We start from the raw sequence: 20872 nt of genomic DNA on the forward strand, positions 1-20872 counted from the left end.
TATTTTTTAAATATAACTTATAATGAAGACCAAAAAATGCAATGTTCCGCCTTTACCTGAGCCGCCGCCTCCCGACCCTTGTAAATTACAGCGAAGAAGGCAAAAAGAAAAAGCAGGTATTAAAATATGCCCAGAAATTCCTATAGTACCTCCACCGCCGCCACCAACGTGTCACGCTTTATGCATTGAAAAAATAAAAAATCCACCGATCACGATAACTAATCATCCTGTAGTCTGTGTTGTTGAGAGAGAACCCACAGGTACTGCTAGGTGTGACGAAATAGAAAGACGTGCCGCTGCTCAGCCTACTCCTCCCTGGCCTGGTTGCCTCCCGCCCCCACCACTACCACCTCTCCCCGCTCCTGATCTTTGTGAAGAACGGCAGAAGAAGAAACGCGTAGAGGAGTGCAAGGAGAGAATGAAACGTTACAGACTTTGATAATGGATGAGCTAGTTAAAAATAATGTTCCCAAAGGTTCAAACATGGATTCTATGATTGAAAAATTTTGTACAGAAATAAAAAAACAGCCTGATAAATACGTCGGAAGTACGAGACGGCTTACTGTCGAATCTCCGTATAACACTAATACCGATTCTTCGCATAACATGGATCGAGAATTAACAGAATTGGAAAACTTAATAAAACGACTACAGAATGAAATAACTGATATGTATAATGATAACGGAGGATCACTTGAAAATAATAATTCTGAAGAACCATTGTTAGCTAATGATGAAGATCAGAATAAAAGGAACAATAATAGCCATATTTATCATTTAGCCGTGAAAGATGTTATGAAAACAGATGAGGACACAAATGTCCCACAGAAAAGCGCTGGATTTGCATCTTCAAGCAAAACACAGCTTTACGAGACTTTTACAGCAATACGGCGGAACTTTTCTTTACTCTGGGACGAAGGAAAAGTATACGAAGACGATATTGTAGATAAAAAAGATGAAAATTGAAATCTCCACAACATCCTATGGAAATTCATCAAAGTAAATATCGCAAAAGCACGACGTCATAAAATAAATTCTATTTCGTTTTATTAATTTATTGATTAAAGTCAATGACAAAATAAAACAGGTTTTATTTTCTTTCAAATTGTAATGGCAATAACAAATTCGTATAGTCCATACAAAATACAACATTCAAATTTAACTCTGATACTTCAATATCATAAATATGAGTTTTATAAGCAAGAGGCGATGACTAGATTGAACTCAATATTGATTATCATGTTCATATATAAATCTAATTTAAGATAAACACGTCATACACGTCAAAATGGTATAGCGAAACATATATTAACAAATGACACTTGAAAGAACGAGTTAATATTGGAAATCAATCATTAGTGACTAGAAATTATATAAATAGCTTTTATTCTGGTCACATTCACTAAATGTGACCTTGACCACAATCGAACGAAAGATTGATATTAATAGGTCTATACATTATTAAACATACACAAAATTATATTGTAATAACTTTTAAATAACACGTAGGAAGCAAGTTCGCGTAGCAAAATATAAGCAATATACAAAATATATTATATTTTTGGCACGATAAAGTTTTAAAAAATTTAACAAGTATAAAAATTCTATAATGTATTCGAATAACTAAGGCACGTTGCCACACTGTTTCCATTATACATTACATTATATATTTAAAATTTATAAGCAATTAATTTTATACTAACATAAGTATCATAATTAACATAACGTTCAAAGACACATTAAAGTTATAAATAGTGCTTTACAATTATATATAAACATACTGAATATCAGAATGTATTTGTATACTTAAGCAAATGCTATTACATCTTATATAAGCAAGAGGCACGAGGTTTTTTATTAAAAGTTATATTAACTTAACAAAATAATAAAAAATGCTTTAATTTCTTTAATTTAAATGTTTTCTTTTAATAGCATATTTCTAATGAAAATTTTACTGGATTTTTTTTTTAAATGACGTATATACACTTAATATATATTAATCAAAACTAAACGATAACTATTTTCAAATAGCTATAATGAATGACATATACTGAATAGAATAGAGTAACTTATGACGAAAAATTATCAAACGTGAGACTCTTGTAAGTAGAAAACAGATTCGAAATTCAAAACTACAACAACAAAATTACACTCAAACTAAGATTCAATTAACATTATATAAAATCAACTACATAATATATACGTATGTATATTATATCCATCAGATCTACGATTAAACCTGACGTTAGAGCAAACTTAACAAATCCACAAAAATCTCTCCACCTCTAGCCTGAAGCCGAAGCGAAAAACCCTGAGGGTTACAAACCTGTACGGTTGTCAAGCGTACAGGTAAACAGAAAACCGAATTTAAATATAAAATTAACCGCTTATTTCTTTCTGGGAGGGGGCTGGATCGCCGGCTGGTGGAAGGGGTGATACTGTCTTGACAGGATGCTTTCCTGGAAAATAAAAATTCAATGTTAACTTACTCTTTATCCCTAAGTGTTTAAGCCATTTACTATGTAATGTATGAATTATCCTTATTTATTTTACATAATGCTTATTTATTAATAATGTAGCTTTCTATCAATGCAATTTTTTTCGAATTGGTACATAAGTTGCGGAGATTATCCCCCTATATTTCGCCCATTTATTGATAAAGATTAATAATATTTCAATTTAAATAGTTCTGAGGGCTTATAAGAAAACATTCGTTAAGAGAACTTACTACATCATCAGGTCTTCGGGATCCGTTCATTTTTCGTTCTTGCAAAATGATTTGATTAGCGGCTCTGTAAATCGAACACGTGTATAGTATACTTAATGCTAAGCAACAAGTCATATACCATTATAATTCAATATTTTTCTAAAACAATTGACAAAGTGAAAAATCTGATAGTGTAACTTTTGCTTTTAAAGTGAAATGAGACATTAGGATTATAATAATTGTAAAAGGTTGACAAATCCAATAGCACATGCGTCACTAAGCCAAACGCTCAGTCAATCTACTTAATGGCTTTGAGCAAGCCCATCAGGTACAAGCCACAGATCATATATTCTACCGTCAAACAACAATACTTAGTTTTGTTGTGTTCCGGTTTGAAGGGTGAGAAAGCCAGTGTAACTAAAGACATATAAGGGCAGCAATAACACCTAAGGTTGGTGGCGTATTGGCAATGTAAAGGATGGTTAAGATTTCTTACAACGCCATGTCTATGGGCTGCCGTGACCACTAACCATCAGGTGGCTAATTTGCACGTTCTACTCTCTCTATCAGAAATATATATTATGTATCATAGTCGTATTAAAGTCATCTAGCAAAAGATGAATTATTGTTACTGTTTTATCAACGCTTTTATTGTACATAAGTAAACTCATCGGTATCATCCTCCTGCCCTTATCCCAATTTTATTTGGGGTCAGCGCAGCAAGTCTTCTTCTTCCATACTTCTCATTCTTTTCAGACATAACATCTTTCACAATCCATCCATCGCTTCTTTGGTCGTCCCCTACCTCTATATCCATCGACATTCATTTTCAAGTCCATTTTTACAACATGGTCCTCATTCCTCCGCATAGCATGCCCATACCATGACAGCCGGTTTCCACATAGCTTCTCGGTTACCGGTGCAACTTTCGAACTTTCTCTTATGTACTCATTCCTTACTCTATCCATTCGCGTAATACCACACCTTCCTCTCTCTCAACATTCTCATCTCCGCCACTTGCAATTGTCTTTCATGCATCCCTTTTGTAGCTCGACACAAAATAACAAAAATTGAGTTATCTGAGAATTATACCAGAATATACAGCGAATACCGGACGTTTAAGTAAAAAATACATTGTCAAGCAGGACAACGTCTGCCGACGGTTCTGCTTGTCGGTCTGCTGCTAATCATATAAAAGAAAATTATGCCAAAAATATAATGATGAGTATCATACGTGTCCATCTCCTCCTGAGTGAGGTCGAGCGCCTCCTGCATCTCGCGTGAGGTGCTCTGGATGAATTCCTTGTCACAATACTTGCCCAGACCTTGCTCCGTTAGAACCTTAATGGAAGAAACAACAGTTTATAAAAATATCGATCGTAGTACTTGTTTTCATTATCTTTCTTCATAAATAGAGAAAGCACAGTGCTTCTATTTTCAAGAACTTAAATTATATATCATAATTACACGAATTCCGAAAACGTCATTATTATTTAATAAAATCAAATTAAAATATATTTTCTTCATCTTGGCTCTTACAAACGCTTTTGGATCGTAATTTTACAAGATTAATATTAAAATTTCTGGCTGGTCTCTCTTGAGTTTGGTCGCGCTGGCTAAAATCAGTCAGACATCATAATCTGATGAGCAAATGTCTATGTGTGGGTGTAACCACATTCCATCACTTTGCTCACGTGCCAGTCTATCTATGATTTTTTTTATACGATATAGGTTAGCCGGACGGGCAAATGGGCCACCTGTACACATAAATAATAAAAATAACCTAATTTTCTAAACTTACACGGGTAATTAGGTTCTCCGCTGGATTCTCCACACAATAAGGCACGTTGTTCGTATGTCTTGGCGCTCTGTCACGATCTAAGCATACGAATATAAAATACTGAACTATTCGACTGTAACACTTAACTTTACCGAAGTATATTAACATCTTATACAAACAAAACTTTATCATGCAGAGTTTATTCAGCAAACACTATTCAACCAATAATTTCTTAAATCCTTGAGGGCTCAAGGGGATATGTTCAGGAGATATATAAACGAATAACATAAAGAGGACAAATATTGAAAGATTTTATTCAAAAAAGTCCGACGATTACATTATTAAAAGATACATAAGTCTTCTAACAATTATACCAAATTAAACAGCAGCGTAGTTACCATTAGATAAAATATTATTCAGGTAGTATGAGTATTTAAAGCATTAAAAAATAATTTATATGCTTAAAAAATATAAATAATTTGTAAAAAATAAGATATAGAAGAGATTATAGTAGTTGTAGAATAAATCGTCCGAATTGTCTGACGTCAATTCGGGCGCCGGCTTCGAGGCTTCACTACCCAGGAAATCTCAGGGAATTATAGTCTCCGATGTGTAGAAGATTATAGCCTAGAGTAAGTTTCTGGACATGCCAGTTATCATGCGCCTCTATCTGTCAAATGTCAAAAGGCTGCCGATGTTAAGTCGGGATTCGATGATGACATTACCGCGATACAAATATGTATGTATTATAAAAGTATTCAAATTATATTTATTTGCTAAAATATATACTTTTATTAACTTAAATGCGAAAAGCCATTTTACTAAGAATATCATGCTGTTACTCACACATACAAACAGTGTCATTTTTACAAGTAAAGTAATAAATAGTAATATATATAAATTATCAAAATAGTAATGTTATACACATATATATAACACAGTCACAACACACTAAAACGGACTTACAGTTGTTTCTCATACTCTGCATTAAATCATTTGATGTCTTTCTGTAAACGTTAATAACGTTGACTATCTTTACACTGATGCCAATAAAACAAAATAGTGACCACCAGTCATTGCTCGCAAACTGATCAAGGTCAACTTTGAGTACTTAAAGCAATGACAATAGAAATTATACTGTTTCGATAAATTGAACATGAAATTTCTTTGGTAGTGTTTGCTGCAATAACAATTGTATATCAATTGTACCGAAATGACTAACAGTGACATCTATTGAAAATTTGAGAAACTAATATGACCAACTTCAAATATTAAGCCGCAATTTTACGAGTTGTCAATTCTTTTTACGAGATGGCGCTGTTACAACATTTTACATTACTTCATACTAATACACCTGAATTTTATAAATGTGTTTTAGAATATATCAAATTGTTAAAAAATTGTAAAATTTTCTACCATTGTTTAGTACTTCAAAAGACTATGTAAAAGTTGGATTTGCGCCGGAGTGCTCTGTTTTTAATAATAAGTTTATAAATTTATAGTCAATAAATCATTAATAAAGATTTATACAAACTTTTTAGTAATAATACTATAACCTAGAACAAATTATTTTGGCTATTTCTCTTTCAATCGCGTTTGGACCGCAGGATTATTTGAAATGAATATGGCATAGAAATCATGAATTTTGACGTGGAACGAATGGCATCAACATAAAGACTAACCTAACCTTCATTAATTTTAATGTGCCATGATGTGATCGAAATAAGCACGAAACAACGACAACATAAAAGTTATACTCAAATACAATATCAAATTATAAAATCAATGAAAGAAAAATAATATAAATATTTAAATAATACAATTTTACAATCGTGATCACATAAAAAAAAAACTGGAAATAATGACCACAATCAAAGATATAAATGATAATATCATAATAATTAAAAGCATTACTATTTACGCACTCTTTGAATAAATTTTGCCAGGAATTAAAAATTTGCTGTCTCTTTTAAGATTGAGGAGTTGAGAAGGATAGCAAGTATATTAGTCCCATTGGTATTGACTTCGTGGATAGGACTCAATTGTATCTTAATTCTTACATTAATAATCTACCTTCTTGGATATCATATCACTAATACTTTCCTTATTACGTAAGGTGTCATGTGTGGGTCAGTTTATTTTTAACGGAATAAAAAAGATGGATGTTGAAATTATTTGGTTAAATATAATTTTATCTTTAGGATACTTGCCGTTTGGTCAAATTCAAATTGGGCTCGAATTTTATTTATTATTGTTTTTTTTTATCTCATAGTAATATTTCAAGAAGGTTTTTGTTATATATATATTTTTAAAATATTCAAATAAAAAAGTGACCAAACTTTAAACGACCACAATAAAAGTAAAAGAGATTAGAAGAGTGATTATACTCACTCGATAGCTTTGAATATCTTCTCAGAGTCCTTTCCGTGGAGTAGAGGTTGCATCGCTATCTCTTCTTCTCCTTCACTTTGGTTACCGTCCTCGTATTTACTTTAAACACATTTAAACAACGGTAATAATAATAATATAATGGAAAACTTTTTCAATAAAATATACTCATAATTAATTTAATTATTTTTAATTTACAACTTTTCTATATGAACAAAGACATACATGCAACACGAAGGGCTCGCTATATCATTCATTGTTATGTATATACAACATTGGTAAATATATATATATAATTATAAAATCTTAAAACATGAGTAAACTCTACGTATAAATCATTTAAGTACATTAATTTGTTCTCATTATATATATAAGTAAATACATAGTACAAAAATAAAGCTTACCTCTCGTCTTCTGGTATTTTTCCATCCATACCAAGTTCTCTCTGCATCATCCAACTCAAAGATTGTCCTTCTTTGGTGCCTGAATGAATAACATAGTAATCAAATCATATCAAAATATACTTTATTCAAGTAGGCTCTTGCGAGCACGATTAAATTGACATTTTACATGATTAGATTTAAGGCTATCACCGGTTTGGAATGTAAATTCTACCGAAAAATCCGGAAAGAAACTCAGTAGTTACTGTTTTCAATTATTTTTCTATAAACGTTAAAAAAGCGTCTGTTTGTAAATTGTTCTTTAAAGTTATACAAAAACTGTACAAATGACAAAACACTTGAAATTACAAGTTTATACAGATACTAATTTAGCCCCATAACAATATTTTTTTGGAAAGTGCAAAACCCAGAAATAGAACTAAACGTCTGAGGACAAATTAATATCGTTAAAGTTATTATTATATTGCAAGATATAAAATTAGCTGTTCTTACCATTAACGGACTTCGGTTTATTAACTGGAGGACGGTAGAAGCTCTCGCGACCCTTCTTGATACTTGTCCAAACCGCACCGAACAAAGTGTGGTTACGCTATGACAAAGATGAACAACTCATCATTTTGAAAAACGTGAAAAATAGCAAACCAAAATACTGTTTATAAAAGGCAAAGTTTAAAAGTGGCATCGATAACCGGGAAGTTATGTGGAAGCCGGCTCTTATGGTATGGGCATGGTTTGCGGAGGAATGAGGACCATGTTGTGAGGAAGGTCTTGAGCATGGACGTGGATCGATATCGAGGAAGGGGACGACCAAAGAAACGATGGTTGGGTAGAAGAAATGTTACTTGTGAAATGACGTCAGACAGAGAAGTATGGAGGAAGAAGAGATACTGCGCCGACCGCAATTAAAATTGGGATAAGGGCAGGAAGAAGAAGAAGAAGAAAAGGCGAGGAAAAATATTCCAAACTTCTATAATCAACTTTATTGTTAATCGAGTGAATTTATTCTAGTATATTATGATGTTGTGTTGAGGATCATGGAATTAGTTTAAGTTTGTAAAGATGAAAATTAATCACAATATTATTTTTAGGTATTATCATATCGTGATAAGCCGTGTTAAACCAAATTACCGATTAAAATTACCTCTTGAATGAAATTTACCAACGATACTGCGGCCAATATCAGATACTAGTTATTGGCACAATATGTTACAGAACACATGTGCAATATCCATTCTTTACTCATAAAAACAAATCGGAAACAAGACAAGACTAACGAAAATTCTACAACTATAGACCGCGAAACGCTTCGTTTCATTATCCTGCGTTGCGTTAGTCTTAGAATTATTTTAGTCGTCCGGGAATGTAACGCTGTCATTTTTTAACTTCAGTAACAGACTGAATCTTATATAAAAGAAAATCCCGCACTATTTTTTGACTCGTTTCCGGATTTTAATCCATGATATCAGTACAAGTATCTTACAAGTAGCCTTACATTGCATTTTGTTACCTATATATTAATCTTTAAAAAAAACAGTTACCCTGTGCATCGGCTCAACAACTTCAGCAACCACTTCATCTAGGTTACCAGATATGGCTCTCTTCAGCTCTGGTCCAGCTTCATGAAGAGTTCGGAGTCCAGCTTGTAATGTCATCTGGTTGTTCTGCACTGATGCTGCAGCCGCTTGCTCTTTACGTTTACGGAATCTGTTCACAGCATATCTTATATTAAGAAATTAATTATTATTATCTTAATTAACTTTTAAATTCGCTTTAAATTCGTGCCTTTGTATCTTCGCTTTAAATAAATGAGTTTTATTGGAGAAGTTGTTTTGATAATTGGGATAAAGTCGTGTTAAGCTTAGAGGTAGAAAATCAAATACCATTCCGAAAACATGTCTTCTCAATGTAACTCAAAAACTCACTAATGTTAGATAAGCGAATTGCCATGTCGGTCTATACATGCAGATATTGCAAAAATAAAACGGTGACGTCACGCATAATATAACATTCATTAGATCAGCTAAACTGTGCATTTTCAAAGCGACTGTGAGAACAACAAAAAAGTTAAACACGGAGAAAACATGCTTTGGAATATAAAAGGCATGCTTTGGCTACTTCTAAAGTCAAGGAAAGCTAAATTTAAAAATACATCAAAATCATACAAACATTAGGAGAATTGAATGATTTTTAATTTAGAAAATATAAATTTTATGAAAAGAAACGTTAAACTTTAAACTTCAATGTATTTCGAGGACTGAATTTTCTCGAATTTTTTTTAAGGTTATAAAATCTGAAACAAAATGATTTTTCACGAAAACAATCTACCAAATTAAATCAAACAGTCAAAAAAATTAATGTATTCATTTTCAAACAATTCAGAATGATTGTATGATTTTAAAATTTCTACCAAAAATTCTTAACAAAAAAAAGGGAAAAATCTTTCAAGCAACATTCTTGGCAAATTGTCACTAAATGCCAAAAAATTTAGAAAGCGCAAAAATAATACAGCGTTCTTCGAAGTGGTTGCTTAAAAGTTGAATGTTGACTTACGCATGGTTCCTATAAAAATAGAAATAAGTTTGTTAATAATTTTCATTAGCACTACAATAGTTAATTCTACAGATACTGACTCTTTAGCTACATATACTACTCTACCAGCAACATACGGTAGAAGACTGATAACAATCAAGAGCATAGTGGAAGCGACATAAAAATACAATAATAAATTGAATAAGAACATTACTAAATACTTAAATATTGAAGGCTGAAGTTAATAAAATCTCCTAAATATAAAACTTGCCTAAATTGTCCACTTTTTGAACTTTAAATTTGACAACAGGTAATCAAAAAGAAATAAAAAATAAAATTGACTGAAACGATCATTCGGTGATTCTAACGACCGAAATAGACGTTAAATTAGAAGGATCTTAAAACTCTTATATCGTAGAAACATATAGTTTTAATGGAGGTAATGGTCTGTTAAGAATAACATTAAATTAAGATCTAAAAATGTTGAAATAATAACCATCTTAAAGTTATGTCCTTATTAAGCTGAAAACAAACCAAATTTCATTAATATTGTTTTACGACTAAATTTCTCAATTTATTATAATGGCATATAAATTAAAAACTCAATATATAAACTTATAGTATAACAAAGAAAAGTAAATAAAAATAGGTAAATCAATAACAACAGATAATATAGAAATAATTAATAATTAAAAATAAATTCTACCTTCTAAAATAGTCCTGTATAAGGAAAGTGGCGTAGAACTTGCCGACGGTAATCTCGTTGGGGTCCCCGGGGGGAGGTACCACCTGGTCGAGGAGTTTGGGTGAAGTCCTTTTCCAAACCTTCTTAATGATCGCTCGAAGTTCCGTGTTGCATTCGTCAATGACTCCTGATTTATGGGTTAAAATGTTGTGAGAAATGCTTTGAGTGTTCTATTTAATTTAACTCCTATCCCCTAATTTATCAACTTTACATTTTACCTAAAAGAAACCAACTAAGAGTTTTTTTTGGTCAGTGCCTATAGTAAAAACTAATATACTAGTGACATTAGCATCGGCTCGCTATAACAGTTAGTAAGCTTTAAAGGTCATATTTTTCATAATTACCAGTTTTCTAATAGTTAAAAGATGAAAATCTGGTCAACAATTATACAATCACTAGATTGACAGATTTTACTGACCTGTCGTTTTGATCTGCAACTGCGTCCTGACCACAGCAAAGAGTGTCGCGTTAAAGTTGACCGTTCCGTCGGAGTTCAGAGGCATGTTCATAGACACAAGTCTCTTACAGGCAGTCCGATGAGGGCAGAGCTTACCAAAACCTGTTTAAGATAAGTTAAGCACAATTACTACTATTACGATTGCTAAGGCTCATTTACCTTTAACACTTGAAGACAATAATACACTAGTGATAGGTAGGTAATTATAGTAAATATTCTTAAATAGGTCTACGTCAATATTTATACATTTGTATAGTAAAAAGATTACTCCACTCACCAAGAGGTGGACTTATTTTCCGTAACAATGTCACAACATCTAAATGTTTTATTCTTCCTTTTGCGTCTGGATCGTATTCACTCCATAATCTGAAGAGACAGGTCATTATCTATTAGTACCAATAAAGCCCTAATATTCATAATCCATGGACAGCTCTACAGTTGAATTAGATATTTCATTTGTAAGAGACAACTTACCTGACAAATTCATCAAGATGGTGTGGTCCAAGAATTGACCAATCTCGTGTCAAATAATCAAAGTTATCCATGATGACCGCCACGAACAGATTGATGATCTAAAATAAGATATTATTTTATTGTGAAAAAAAAACTCTGAAATACAAAAATATGTAAATAAATAAGTAAGGAAAAGCCAATAAATGTCACACTACGAAGGTTTGGTCTATATTCCATCACACTGGAGCAGGTAGCTTGGATATATGTGGCAGAATTTATTACAGTTTATGTCGAGCACGAGATGAATTATAAAGACAAATACATACGATTTAATATTAAGCAAATAGAAAATCAATACTGCGGCTGAGATTCACGTCCTCACGAATCTGCCCCTCAGCGCATATTAATAAAAACGTTTAAAAGTACTTTAAATTCTTAGCAAAAATTCTTACCAGAAAAGTACAGAGGAGAGAAAACGATATAAAATAAGGGAAGGCGAGACGCGTCCCGCACTCCTCATCCCCGTCAGGTGAATCGGAGTCTGATGTGATACAGCCCACTGGCACTCCAGGGTGCTCATCATCATTTAAGGACAGGGCCATCATGATCTCCTGCCAGGCTTCCCCTGGAATCATCAGAAAATAGTAGATACCACTTTATACTTTGAATAACTCTTTGAATGAGACCTAGAAGTATTTAGTATTTGTTTTGACGTACGGTCTGACTAACTAAGTCCTAGCTATACCCTCAAATTTAACCGTTAGTTACATGATAGTAATCTGAGAGAGATCTGTGAGAGAAAGACCCAAAATCACGCCAACTTAACTCACCTGTAGCTGATCTAAACAACACCATTAACGCTCCGCCAAATGTTTGGAAATTGTTGTTCTGTGTTATGACCTCGTCGTCTTCTTTCACCTTACCAAATAACTGCAAAAACAGTAATAAAGTCAAATTTGATCTATAATAGTACTGTAATTCATGAATCAGTATAATAATCTTAAGACCTTAGTATTATATCTGTTTGTATCTTCATTAAAATGTCCATGTTATATCGACTATATCAGCCATTAAAAATTGTAAATTCATGTCATGATCATTTAAAGCGACTCTTATCTCACTCATTCAACTTACATCAGAATTGTCATTGGTCGATACTAGCGGATGATTTATCAGACAACCAACAAGCGTTCAGTATTTAGTCAAATTAATAAATCACATTTTGAATAGCGTATCAGAAAAGTGAAAAAAATAATTACCTGCATACCGACGACGGCATAAATAAAGAACAGTAGAACAATTAATAGCGCTACATAAGGCAAAGCCTGAAAAGACTTAATAAAAGTCCAAAGTAAGGTTCGAATACGCTCTCCTCGGGAAAGGAGTTTGATGAGTCGCATCGCTCGAAAGAGACGGAAGAAGGCAATATACTTAAGATGAGTGCCCTGAAAAGAGATTATAAATATTAAAATAATTATTTTATTACAAAAAAGTACAACAATATTCGTTTAATTATAATTTGGTCATATTTTAATAGTAATATTTTAATTTCTCACAACACCAATTTTAATTTGCTCTTCGAAATCGAAAATGTATTTAATTCACAGATGAAATACCACTACCACTATAGTATCTAAGGTCGCCAGAATGAAAATGGTCAATAAATGCGGCTCATTCAAATAATTTTGATCTTTAACTTCAACTGTCCAAATTACCTTGAATATATTTTATTTTTGGTCTACCAAATAGGGCACCTTTTATACTATTAAGAATCTTAATAGATTTTGGTGCCATTTTTACAACATTTAAGCAAGTTTATAGTTAATTTTATATAACATATACAAACCTCCTGACTAGCTTCATTCGAATCTTTATTTTCATTGACTTGAGTAACGACGATGTCTATTATACTACCAACAACTAAAATGAAGTCTGTTGTGTTCCAAGAATCTCCAAAGTAATTCTGAAAGAGTATTTCATTTTGCACTACGATTATTTTTGGACAACGTTGTCGTTTTTCGGTAACTAGTTTTAATTGTGTATATTAATGAACTTGATATGCTAACATTTTTTGTCCTTATCCAAAATAAATGATTTTTTAGTACCAATTAATCATTCAAAATATATTTTTATATGTGTCTTGAACTCTATTTTGGTAGGAGAAGAGACTAGATCTTCGTGTATTTATAATTGAATCGAATTACCTTAAATCTAAACGCTGCTAGCTTAAACACGAACTCCAACATGAAAACCGTTGTTAAAAGCATATTAAGATAGTCAAGAACCTGGAAATAAAAATATTATTAATGTAACATCAAAATAATTTTAATAATGAATGACGATCATAATTATAATTGTTCAGATACCCAAAAATAAAATCTTTTATACTAGGTATTCTAGTTATTCTTTTTTTATGGTACAGGTTCACTTATGGTATTTGGTAATCATGTAATAAATATTAATAATTCTTTACATCACCAATGCGACACCAACCTTGGAAGCTAACATGCTACATCCCTGTAGTTACACTGGCACTTACCATCCAAAACGGAACACATAATACCAAGCATTGCTGTTTTGTGTTAGAATATCTGTCATATTTATCACAATTATTGTAATTGATTCCAACAAAATTGCTTAATGACTTAATGTTAAAATAAGCTATAATAAATAAGCCTTACTCGTTTGTATTCAGCTCTAGCACCATGGTACTTCATCATAAGCGCGATGGTGTTTAGAACTATGAAGAAAAATATGACGTATTCAAAGCGTTGTGACGTCACGAACCACCACGTCTTGTATTGAATTCTATGTTTCGGAATGTATCTGAAAAACACATGAAAATGAAATTGTCTGTAGACAAGTCTCTCTTTACCCATCTAAGTACAGTTGTTTAAAAATAAGAATCAAAATTGATCTGAATAAGATTTAGTTTACCCAAAAAGTCAAATATGTGCGGCATGAAATTTATTTGGAATTTATGTCATTGTTGAATATTTACATAAACACGTAGACCAATGTCCTAACAAACTATTCTGAATCGAAATCTAGAGACGTTAAGGGAGAAAGTTTTGTTAAGATAACCATTAAAATAAATTAATACACTCATCCAGTAGACTATGCATAATTATTACCTTCTCACAGGTTTGGCCTTTAATGCGAATTCAATACAATTTCTCTGGTTCTTATCTAGTTCACAATCCTTAAACTCCTGTTCTCCTTCCTTTTGAAAGGTGACTATGACAAAACCTACGAAAATGTTGACCTGGAAGTTTTAACATATCATTTTAATAACATAATATTATATCCAATACATATTGCTAATATGTCACATATACTTTTATTTTATTAATGCAATGGGTAGGCAAAATGGATGGTACGTGGTCACCACTACCCATAGACATAGGTGCTGTAAGAAATAATAACCATTCCTTACATCACACCAATACGCCACCAACCTTGGGAGCTAAGATATTATGACTCTTGTGCGTGTAGTTAAACTAGCTCACTCACCCTTCAAACCGAAACACAACAACACTAAGTATTGCTGTGTGGCGGTGTAATATCTGATGAGAGAGTGGTACCTACCCAGACAAGCTTGCACAAAGCTACCACCACATAACAAAGATAAAGCTTTCTAGATTATGAAAATAAACAATCTTGTTAATAATGCTACTGATCAATACTTGGCTTAGGTTTGAAATAATTAATTCCACTTACCATGAAGAAAGCTATAACAATAATATAACTAATATAAAAAAATGCAACTAGAGGTCTAGAATTTTCTATCGGGCCGTGGTCTTCTTTATTTGAATCCATCGAAGTTGACAGCAATCTAAAATTATTATTTCAATTTAAGATAAATTTAAATATTAGAATAATTTACATATTAATACAAAAGGCGACGTTTAAGAAAATATTCAAAGCTACAAAGTATAAAATTACGTGACTTCTTACCCAGGCCATCCTTCAAACGTAGACACAGTGAACAATGTCAGCATTCCATTAAGCACGTTATCAAAATTGAATTTGTTTTTTTTCCACACTCTGTTTTCCACCCTCGCGTTTCCATTTTCATAAATAAGATATGAACCTCTAAAAAATACAAATTAAGGTTATAAAAACATGTTATAGCCTATATAAGATTTTAAATAAACATGGTTATAACATAAGGAGGTAGTCCGATATGGACACTTCTAATGCCGTCAACATCTACCCGCAAAATTCAGTCTCGTGAACAAGACATTCGTAGATAATATCGAAATATCGAGCTCCACCAAATAAAAATAAAAAACATGGTAAATATCCCGTTTGAAATACTTATGTTATAGCCTATGATGATTAACGGTTATTAGCTTTCCTGACCTGGGATACTAGAAATAAATGCAACCTCTTTTCTCCACTCTCATAATCTTTTTTTTTTTTTATTTTTTTTTTTTTTTTATTGGACAACATCACATACATTACTCTGATCCCAATGTAAGTAGCTAAAGCACTTGTGTTATGGAAATCAGAAGTAACGACGGTACCACAAACACCCAGACCCAAGACAACGTAGAAAACTAATGAACTTTTTCTACATCGACTCGGCCGGGAATCGAACCCGGGACCTCGGAGTGGCGTACCCATGAAAACCGGTGTACACACTACTCGACCACGGAGGTCGTCTAATCTGATTAGATGGCGACAGGATAGACACGAGAGGAAGGAGTTTGAGCGCAAAACCAGCAGTTTTACGTGCTACGGAAGTGAAAAGAATGCCACCGTCCAGTCTGTGGGTTGCTATTGAGAATTAACCCAATAACTTTTTAACAGCTTGACTTGGGACTTGAACCCAGGACCTCGGGATCTATGGCCTTGTAAGGTAGCCGTTTGACTAATGAAACGTCAATAAAAATAATGATGAATTTACTTACTTGCATTCATCTGAAGTCACTTTTGTGATATCGTTACAACTAAAGAATTTCCCCTGAAATCAAACTCGTTTTGAATTAATACAAAAATATAAATTATAACATAAAAATTAAATTTTGGAATTCACCTGACTTCGCCTCAGTTTTACAGCCGAAAAACTAAGCGATAAAATACATTAGCACTATATACACAATTTACAACATCGCAATTAGAACCTTATAACATCGATATACGCTATGAAATACCTTAAACAACTGTACGCCGACAACAGCAAACATGAATTGCAACATATGGTTTATAATAAGAATGTTTCCAATAGATTTGATGGAAGCAAAAACACATTTAACAACATACTATTAAAACAAAACACAGTTAACAAAAATACAAAACATTCGTTAATGAAAACCAAACATTACGTTACCGAATCACAGTGATCAACCGTTAATCCCAAAGTGTGTAGTTGTGTACATGATGCGTAGGACATTTTTGTGTAAAAAAAAATAAAGAATGCGTTAAACTCGAGAACAAAAAAACTGCCTACTTACAAGGCGTTAGTTCTTATATTTATAAAAAAAAAAAATCAAAAACTGCCAGTGTCCTGATCTGACAATGTGACAAAATCAAACCACATAAATGAACCAAAGGAACCAAATATTTTATATACCTCACTCCTAGTTTCCGAGTGAAAATGTCCAGGTAGGGTTGGATCGGTGCAAAAGAAACACACTAAAGCTCTTAACTGAGTCCAAAAAATCACAAATTAAAACAATTCTTGTCGAAATAGCACACAACACCTTTGGGCTAAAATTTAAGGCTTCAATGAAAACAAAAAAGCATGCAACCTAAAAGAAAGCGAATTTTTGGACCCACGGGCAAGCAAAAACTGGTTAGTACACTATTTCTGAAAATACACTTAAAAGCCTCACACACAAAAAGAAACGAAATCAGATGATTTATTTGGAAACGCTCAAAATGTTGTTTTAAGGAAATTATGAAATTCAAAGTGCAGGAAAAGATCTACAGTGCAAAATACTAAGATACTTACTTCCAACAGAATTTTAAGTAATGAGTGAGATACCCAAAGGTGTCGTAATATTAAATAATAAAAAATATATTTTCAGTAGAAATTATCTCTACCTTGAACATTTGCACCCCCATAACCGCAAACATGAATTGCAGAAGATTGGTCACCAACAAAATGTTGCCTATAGTTTTTATAGCAACGATCACGCACTGAACTACGTGCTAGAAATCGATAAAAAAATCTATTACTACTACTTATTCTAAGCGATATTTCTATTTAAATTACGAAATACAAAGAAGAATTATTAACTGACCTTTAATCCTTTTGCTCTGTTGATGGCTCTGAGAGGTCTAAGAACTCGGAATACTCTCAAAATCTTAATGAAAGACACGTTATTTATTCTGCGTTAAAAAAATACAATACGTTATAAAATTGTGATAATACTTTATTAATAGATGTTAATGATATTTGTGAATTTATGAAAATTACAAATCGTAAGCTGAATGTATTGAGCGATTAATGAATATCTGATTATTATGACTTTGAAACTTCCGTTGAATGTACAACAATGATCAGCAGTTATCTTAGAGCATCACATGATATGACTGTTGGTTTTACAGATAAATGTAACCATAAGAAATGATTTATTCCAATGTCTATTGATCCAACTGATTAGCTAAGAACCAACAGGCAGCTATTGGTCTAGCTAAGAACAAAAATAACAATTCAAATATAGTCATATAGATCACAGTCTACTTACCCACTTAACGATATCAGAGAGACGATAACGACCAATAGATCGAGCAAGTTGAAAGCTGATCTACAGAAGGCGTCCTTGTGCAATATGAAACCATACGTGATCAGCTTGAAAAAGAGCTCGATGGTGAAGACCGTGGTGAAGAAATAATCAATTTTGCGAAGAACCTGAAGTAAATGATCCATTTTTAATTAAATCTTAACCTTGTTATCTTAAATTATGTTTATAAAGCTTAGCATTAGCATTAGCAGCCCGTAAATGTCCCACTGCTGGGATAAAGGCCTCCTCTCTCTTTGAGGAGAAGGTTTGGAGCATATTCCACCACGCTGCTCCAATGCGGGTTGGCGGAATACACATGTGGCAGAATTTCGTTGAAATTAGACACATGCAGGTTTCCTCACGATGTTTTCCTTCACCGCCGAGCACGAGATGAATTATAAACACAAATTAAGCACATGAAATTTCAGTGGTGCCTGCCTGGGTTTGAACCCGAAATCATCGGTTAAGATGCACGCGTTCTAGCCACTGGGCCATCTCGGCTCCAAAGCTTAAGCAATATTATACTTGTTGACTGCCCTGTAGGATATGTTTGATATAATTGTATTTAATTGACATAATGTATTTCAAATGTCGGAAAAGAGTAACTACTGAGCTTATTGTTGGCTCTTCTTGGTAGAATCTACACTCCGGACCGGTGATAGGTTTACTTTTAATATAGTTCTGTAACATGACGATTCAAAAGCGCTCTTGAATTAAGTATATTTTGATACTCTCGAGTAAAATTATTATTTACTAACATCATTCCAAGCCTCGTTGTTTTTGCCTCCCACGGGGTCTTCCATGGCCAACATAAGAGACGACGCCAATATACAAAGCAGAATCAAATTTCTGAACCAAGAGTTATTCTGGACCTTGTAACAGGAGACTCTAAACCTGTTGAGGAAAACTATGACATAAATACAAAAACAAAAATATAACAAATAAACGGAAGGATGAAGGTTTGTGTGCTATGAAGATTTAAAGCCCAGTAAAGCCGCGTGTTCAGCTAGTATTTATTAATCGGCCTATTGGTACCTTATTTAATACGATAATCAATTACTATATTTTTCTAATTAACATTTATCAATTTATAGTTTATAGTGGAAAAAAAATCGTACCAATTTGTTTTAGAGAATATAAAGAAGCTACTAGCTTCTGGTATAGGTTTCTCTTGGGTCTTAATCTCCACTTCTGACAGTCGTCTAGGTCGGGCTGATATAGTTGGTTGTCGCTTTGGAGGAGGCGTTTCTTCTTTCTTGATATCACCTACCAAGAAAAAAAGCCTATTAATATACATATAATAGATTTAACAGTTTGTCAACGAATATAAAGTAAGATCATCAAACCTAAAAACATGTTTAAGTGTTAGGTTACAAAAAATATCAAGTAATGAATTTACGTTTAATTTATAGTATGTTCAAATAAAAATCTTTTAAGCAATGAGGTTAATAGACATGTATATTTTTTTATGGCATATGTTGCATACATATGCCATAAAAAAATTATGGTCAATTACGATGCCTCATGATAAGCGGTTACTACTATAAAAATTACTATTCCTTACATCACCAATGCGCCAACAACCTAGGCAACTGAGATTTTATGTCTCTTAAGTTACATTAGCAGCCGGTAATTTTTCCACTGCTGGGCTAAGGCCTCCTCTCCCTTTTGGGAGATCGTTGGACCATGCGGCATTCCTCACGATGTTTTCCTTCACCGCCGAGCACGAGATGAATTATAAACACAAATTAAGCACATGAAAATTCAGTGGTGCCTGCCTGGGTTTGAACCCGAAATCATCGGTTAAGATGCACGCGTTCTAACCACTGGACCATCTCGGCTCGGCTTAATCTCTAGGCTTGGCATATATAATGTAATGAAAAACTCACTCGTTAACCAAAACACGACATTACTAAGTATCGCTGCTTGGCAGTAGAATACATGACGAGCTGATGGTACCTAACCAGACGGACTAGCGAAAAGGTCTACCACCTAGTAAATTTATGTTAATTTTTTTCATAAACGTACCATTTTGCTTAGTCGTGATAGCTACTAGTGCATTATTAGCATTATCTCCTTCATCTTGCGCTTGTTCTTCAACCTCTTCTTCTGATCCTGTTTCTTCGTATTCACGTTCTGACCTAATTTATAAAGTAATGAAAACTGTTACTGTAATCGTTTTATTATTTAATGATTCTCTTTTTTTTTCATATTACTATTAAGAAATCTTTAGCAAAAATGTACAGAATTACTTTCTTTACGTACATTTGTAAATAGTTTTATTACAGAATCAGATATTAATGCAAATAATTACCTTGCTACTCGTTTGTCAGCTCTATATTTACGGCTGCATGAAACAGTTATTATTAAAATAGTAAGATATAATAGAAAAGCTAATGAGATAAGACATTTTAAAATCAAATTTAATCTCCAAACAAAAATGTCAATTGTAATTAAAAATTATCCAATTACGGATAAATTTATTTGATTTTATTTTTAGAGTAGACTGGTAGTACCACTAAACTACAGATATAGTATGACTAGTATATACCCCTCGCTGGAATATCCTTCTTCATCATTAACATATTCGTCGTCAGTTTCTCCTCTTTCTTCCTCAAGTTGAGGATTACCAGCTTCAGGATTTTCAGTTTCCTGGAAATATATATCACTAGTTAAAA

General features: G+C 32.9%; 2 protein-coding genes across 4 annotated transcripts in view; one reads left to right on the top strand and one right to left on the bottom strand.

The window, feature by feature from the left end:
* LOC125073774 (wiskott-Aldrich syndrome protein family member 1-like) lies at positions 1-595 on the top strand. Its single transcript, XM_047684809.1, has one exon. It carries the CDS (start codon positions 23-25, stop codon positions 437-439), a length of 417 nt encoding a protein of 138 aa, XP_047540765.1. The 5' UTR covers positions 1-22; the 3' UTR covers positions 440-595.
* A 1260-nt stretch (positions 596-1855) lies between these two features.
* The window catches only part of LOC125073672 (muscle calcium channel subunit alpha-1-like), a 60802-nt gene continuing 41785 nt past the window's right edge, over positions 1856-20872 (bottom strand). The window contains exons 17-47 of one of the 3 annotated variants that reach the window (XM_047684613.1): positions 20746-20846; positions 20223-20335; positions 19313-19460; positions 18953-19088; positions 18159-18322; positions 17712-17799; positions 17512-17619; positions 16377-16429; positions 15418-15555; positions 15181-15295; positions 14595-14725; positions 14142-14286; positions 13665-13745; positions 13307-13423; positions 12720-12905; positions 12291-12390; positions 11913-12085; positions 11482-11579; positions 11285-11373; positions 10969-11109; positions 10512-10677; positions 9827-9835; positions 8815-8980; positions 7769-7865; positions 7280-7358; positions 6879-6977; positions 5454-5494; positions 4509-4585; positions 3942-4048; positions 2729-2792; positions 1938-2459 (exon numbers count right to left, since the gene is read on the bottom strand). In XM_047684613.1, coding sequence (XP_047540569.1) covers positions 2388-2459; positions 2729-2792; positions 3942-4048; positions 4509-4585; positions 5454-5494; positions 6879-6977; positions 7280-7358; positions 7769-7865; positions 8815-8980; positions 9827-9835; positions 10512-10677; positions 10969-11109; positions 11285-11373; positions 11482-11579; positions 11913-12085; positions 12291-12390; positions 12720-12905; positions 13307-13423; positions 13665-13745; positions 14142-14286; positions 14595-14725; positions 15181-15295; positions 15418-15555; positions 16377-16429; positions 17512-17619; positions 17712-17799; positions 18159-18322; positions 18953-19088; positions 19313-19460; positions 20223-20335; positions 20746-20846 — 3402 coding nt within the window. In that variant the 3' untranslated portion in view covers positions 1938-2387. Of the gene's footprint in view, positions 2460-2728; positions 2793-3941; positions 4049-4508; positions 4586-5453; positions 5495-6878; positions 6978-7279; positions 7359-7768; positions 7866-8814; positions 8981-9826; positions 9836-10511; positions 10678-10968; positions 11110-11284; positions 11374-11481; positions 11580-11912; positions 12086-12290; positions 12391-12719; positions 12906-13306; positions 13424-13664; positions 13746-14141; positions 14287-14594; positions 14726-15180; positions 15296-15417; positions 15556-16376; positions 16430-17511; positions 17620-17711; positions 17800-18158; positions 18323-18952; positions 19089-19312; positions 19461-20222; positions 20336-20745; positions 20847-20872 lie in introns of those variants that run through there. The other 2 variants (XM_047684614.1, XR_007120058.1) reach the window with 2 other exon arrangements.

Source organism: Vanessa atalanta, chromosome 25 (assembly GCF_905147765.1).
Source record: "Vanessa atalanta chromosome 25, ilVanAtal1.2, whole genome shotgun sequence".
NCBI lineage: Eukaryota > Metazoa > Arthropoda > Insecta > Lepidoptera > Nymphalidae > Vanessa > Vanessa atalanta.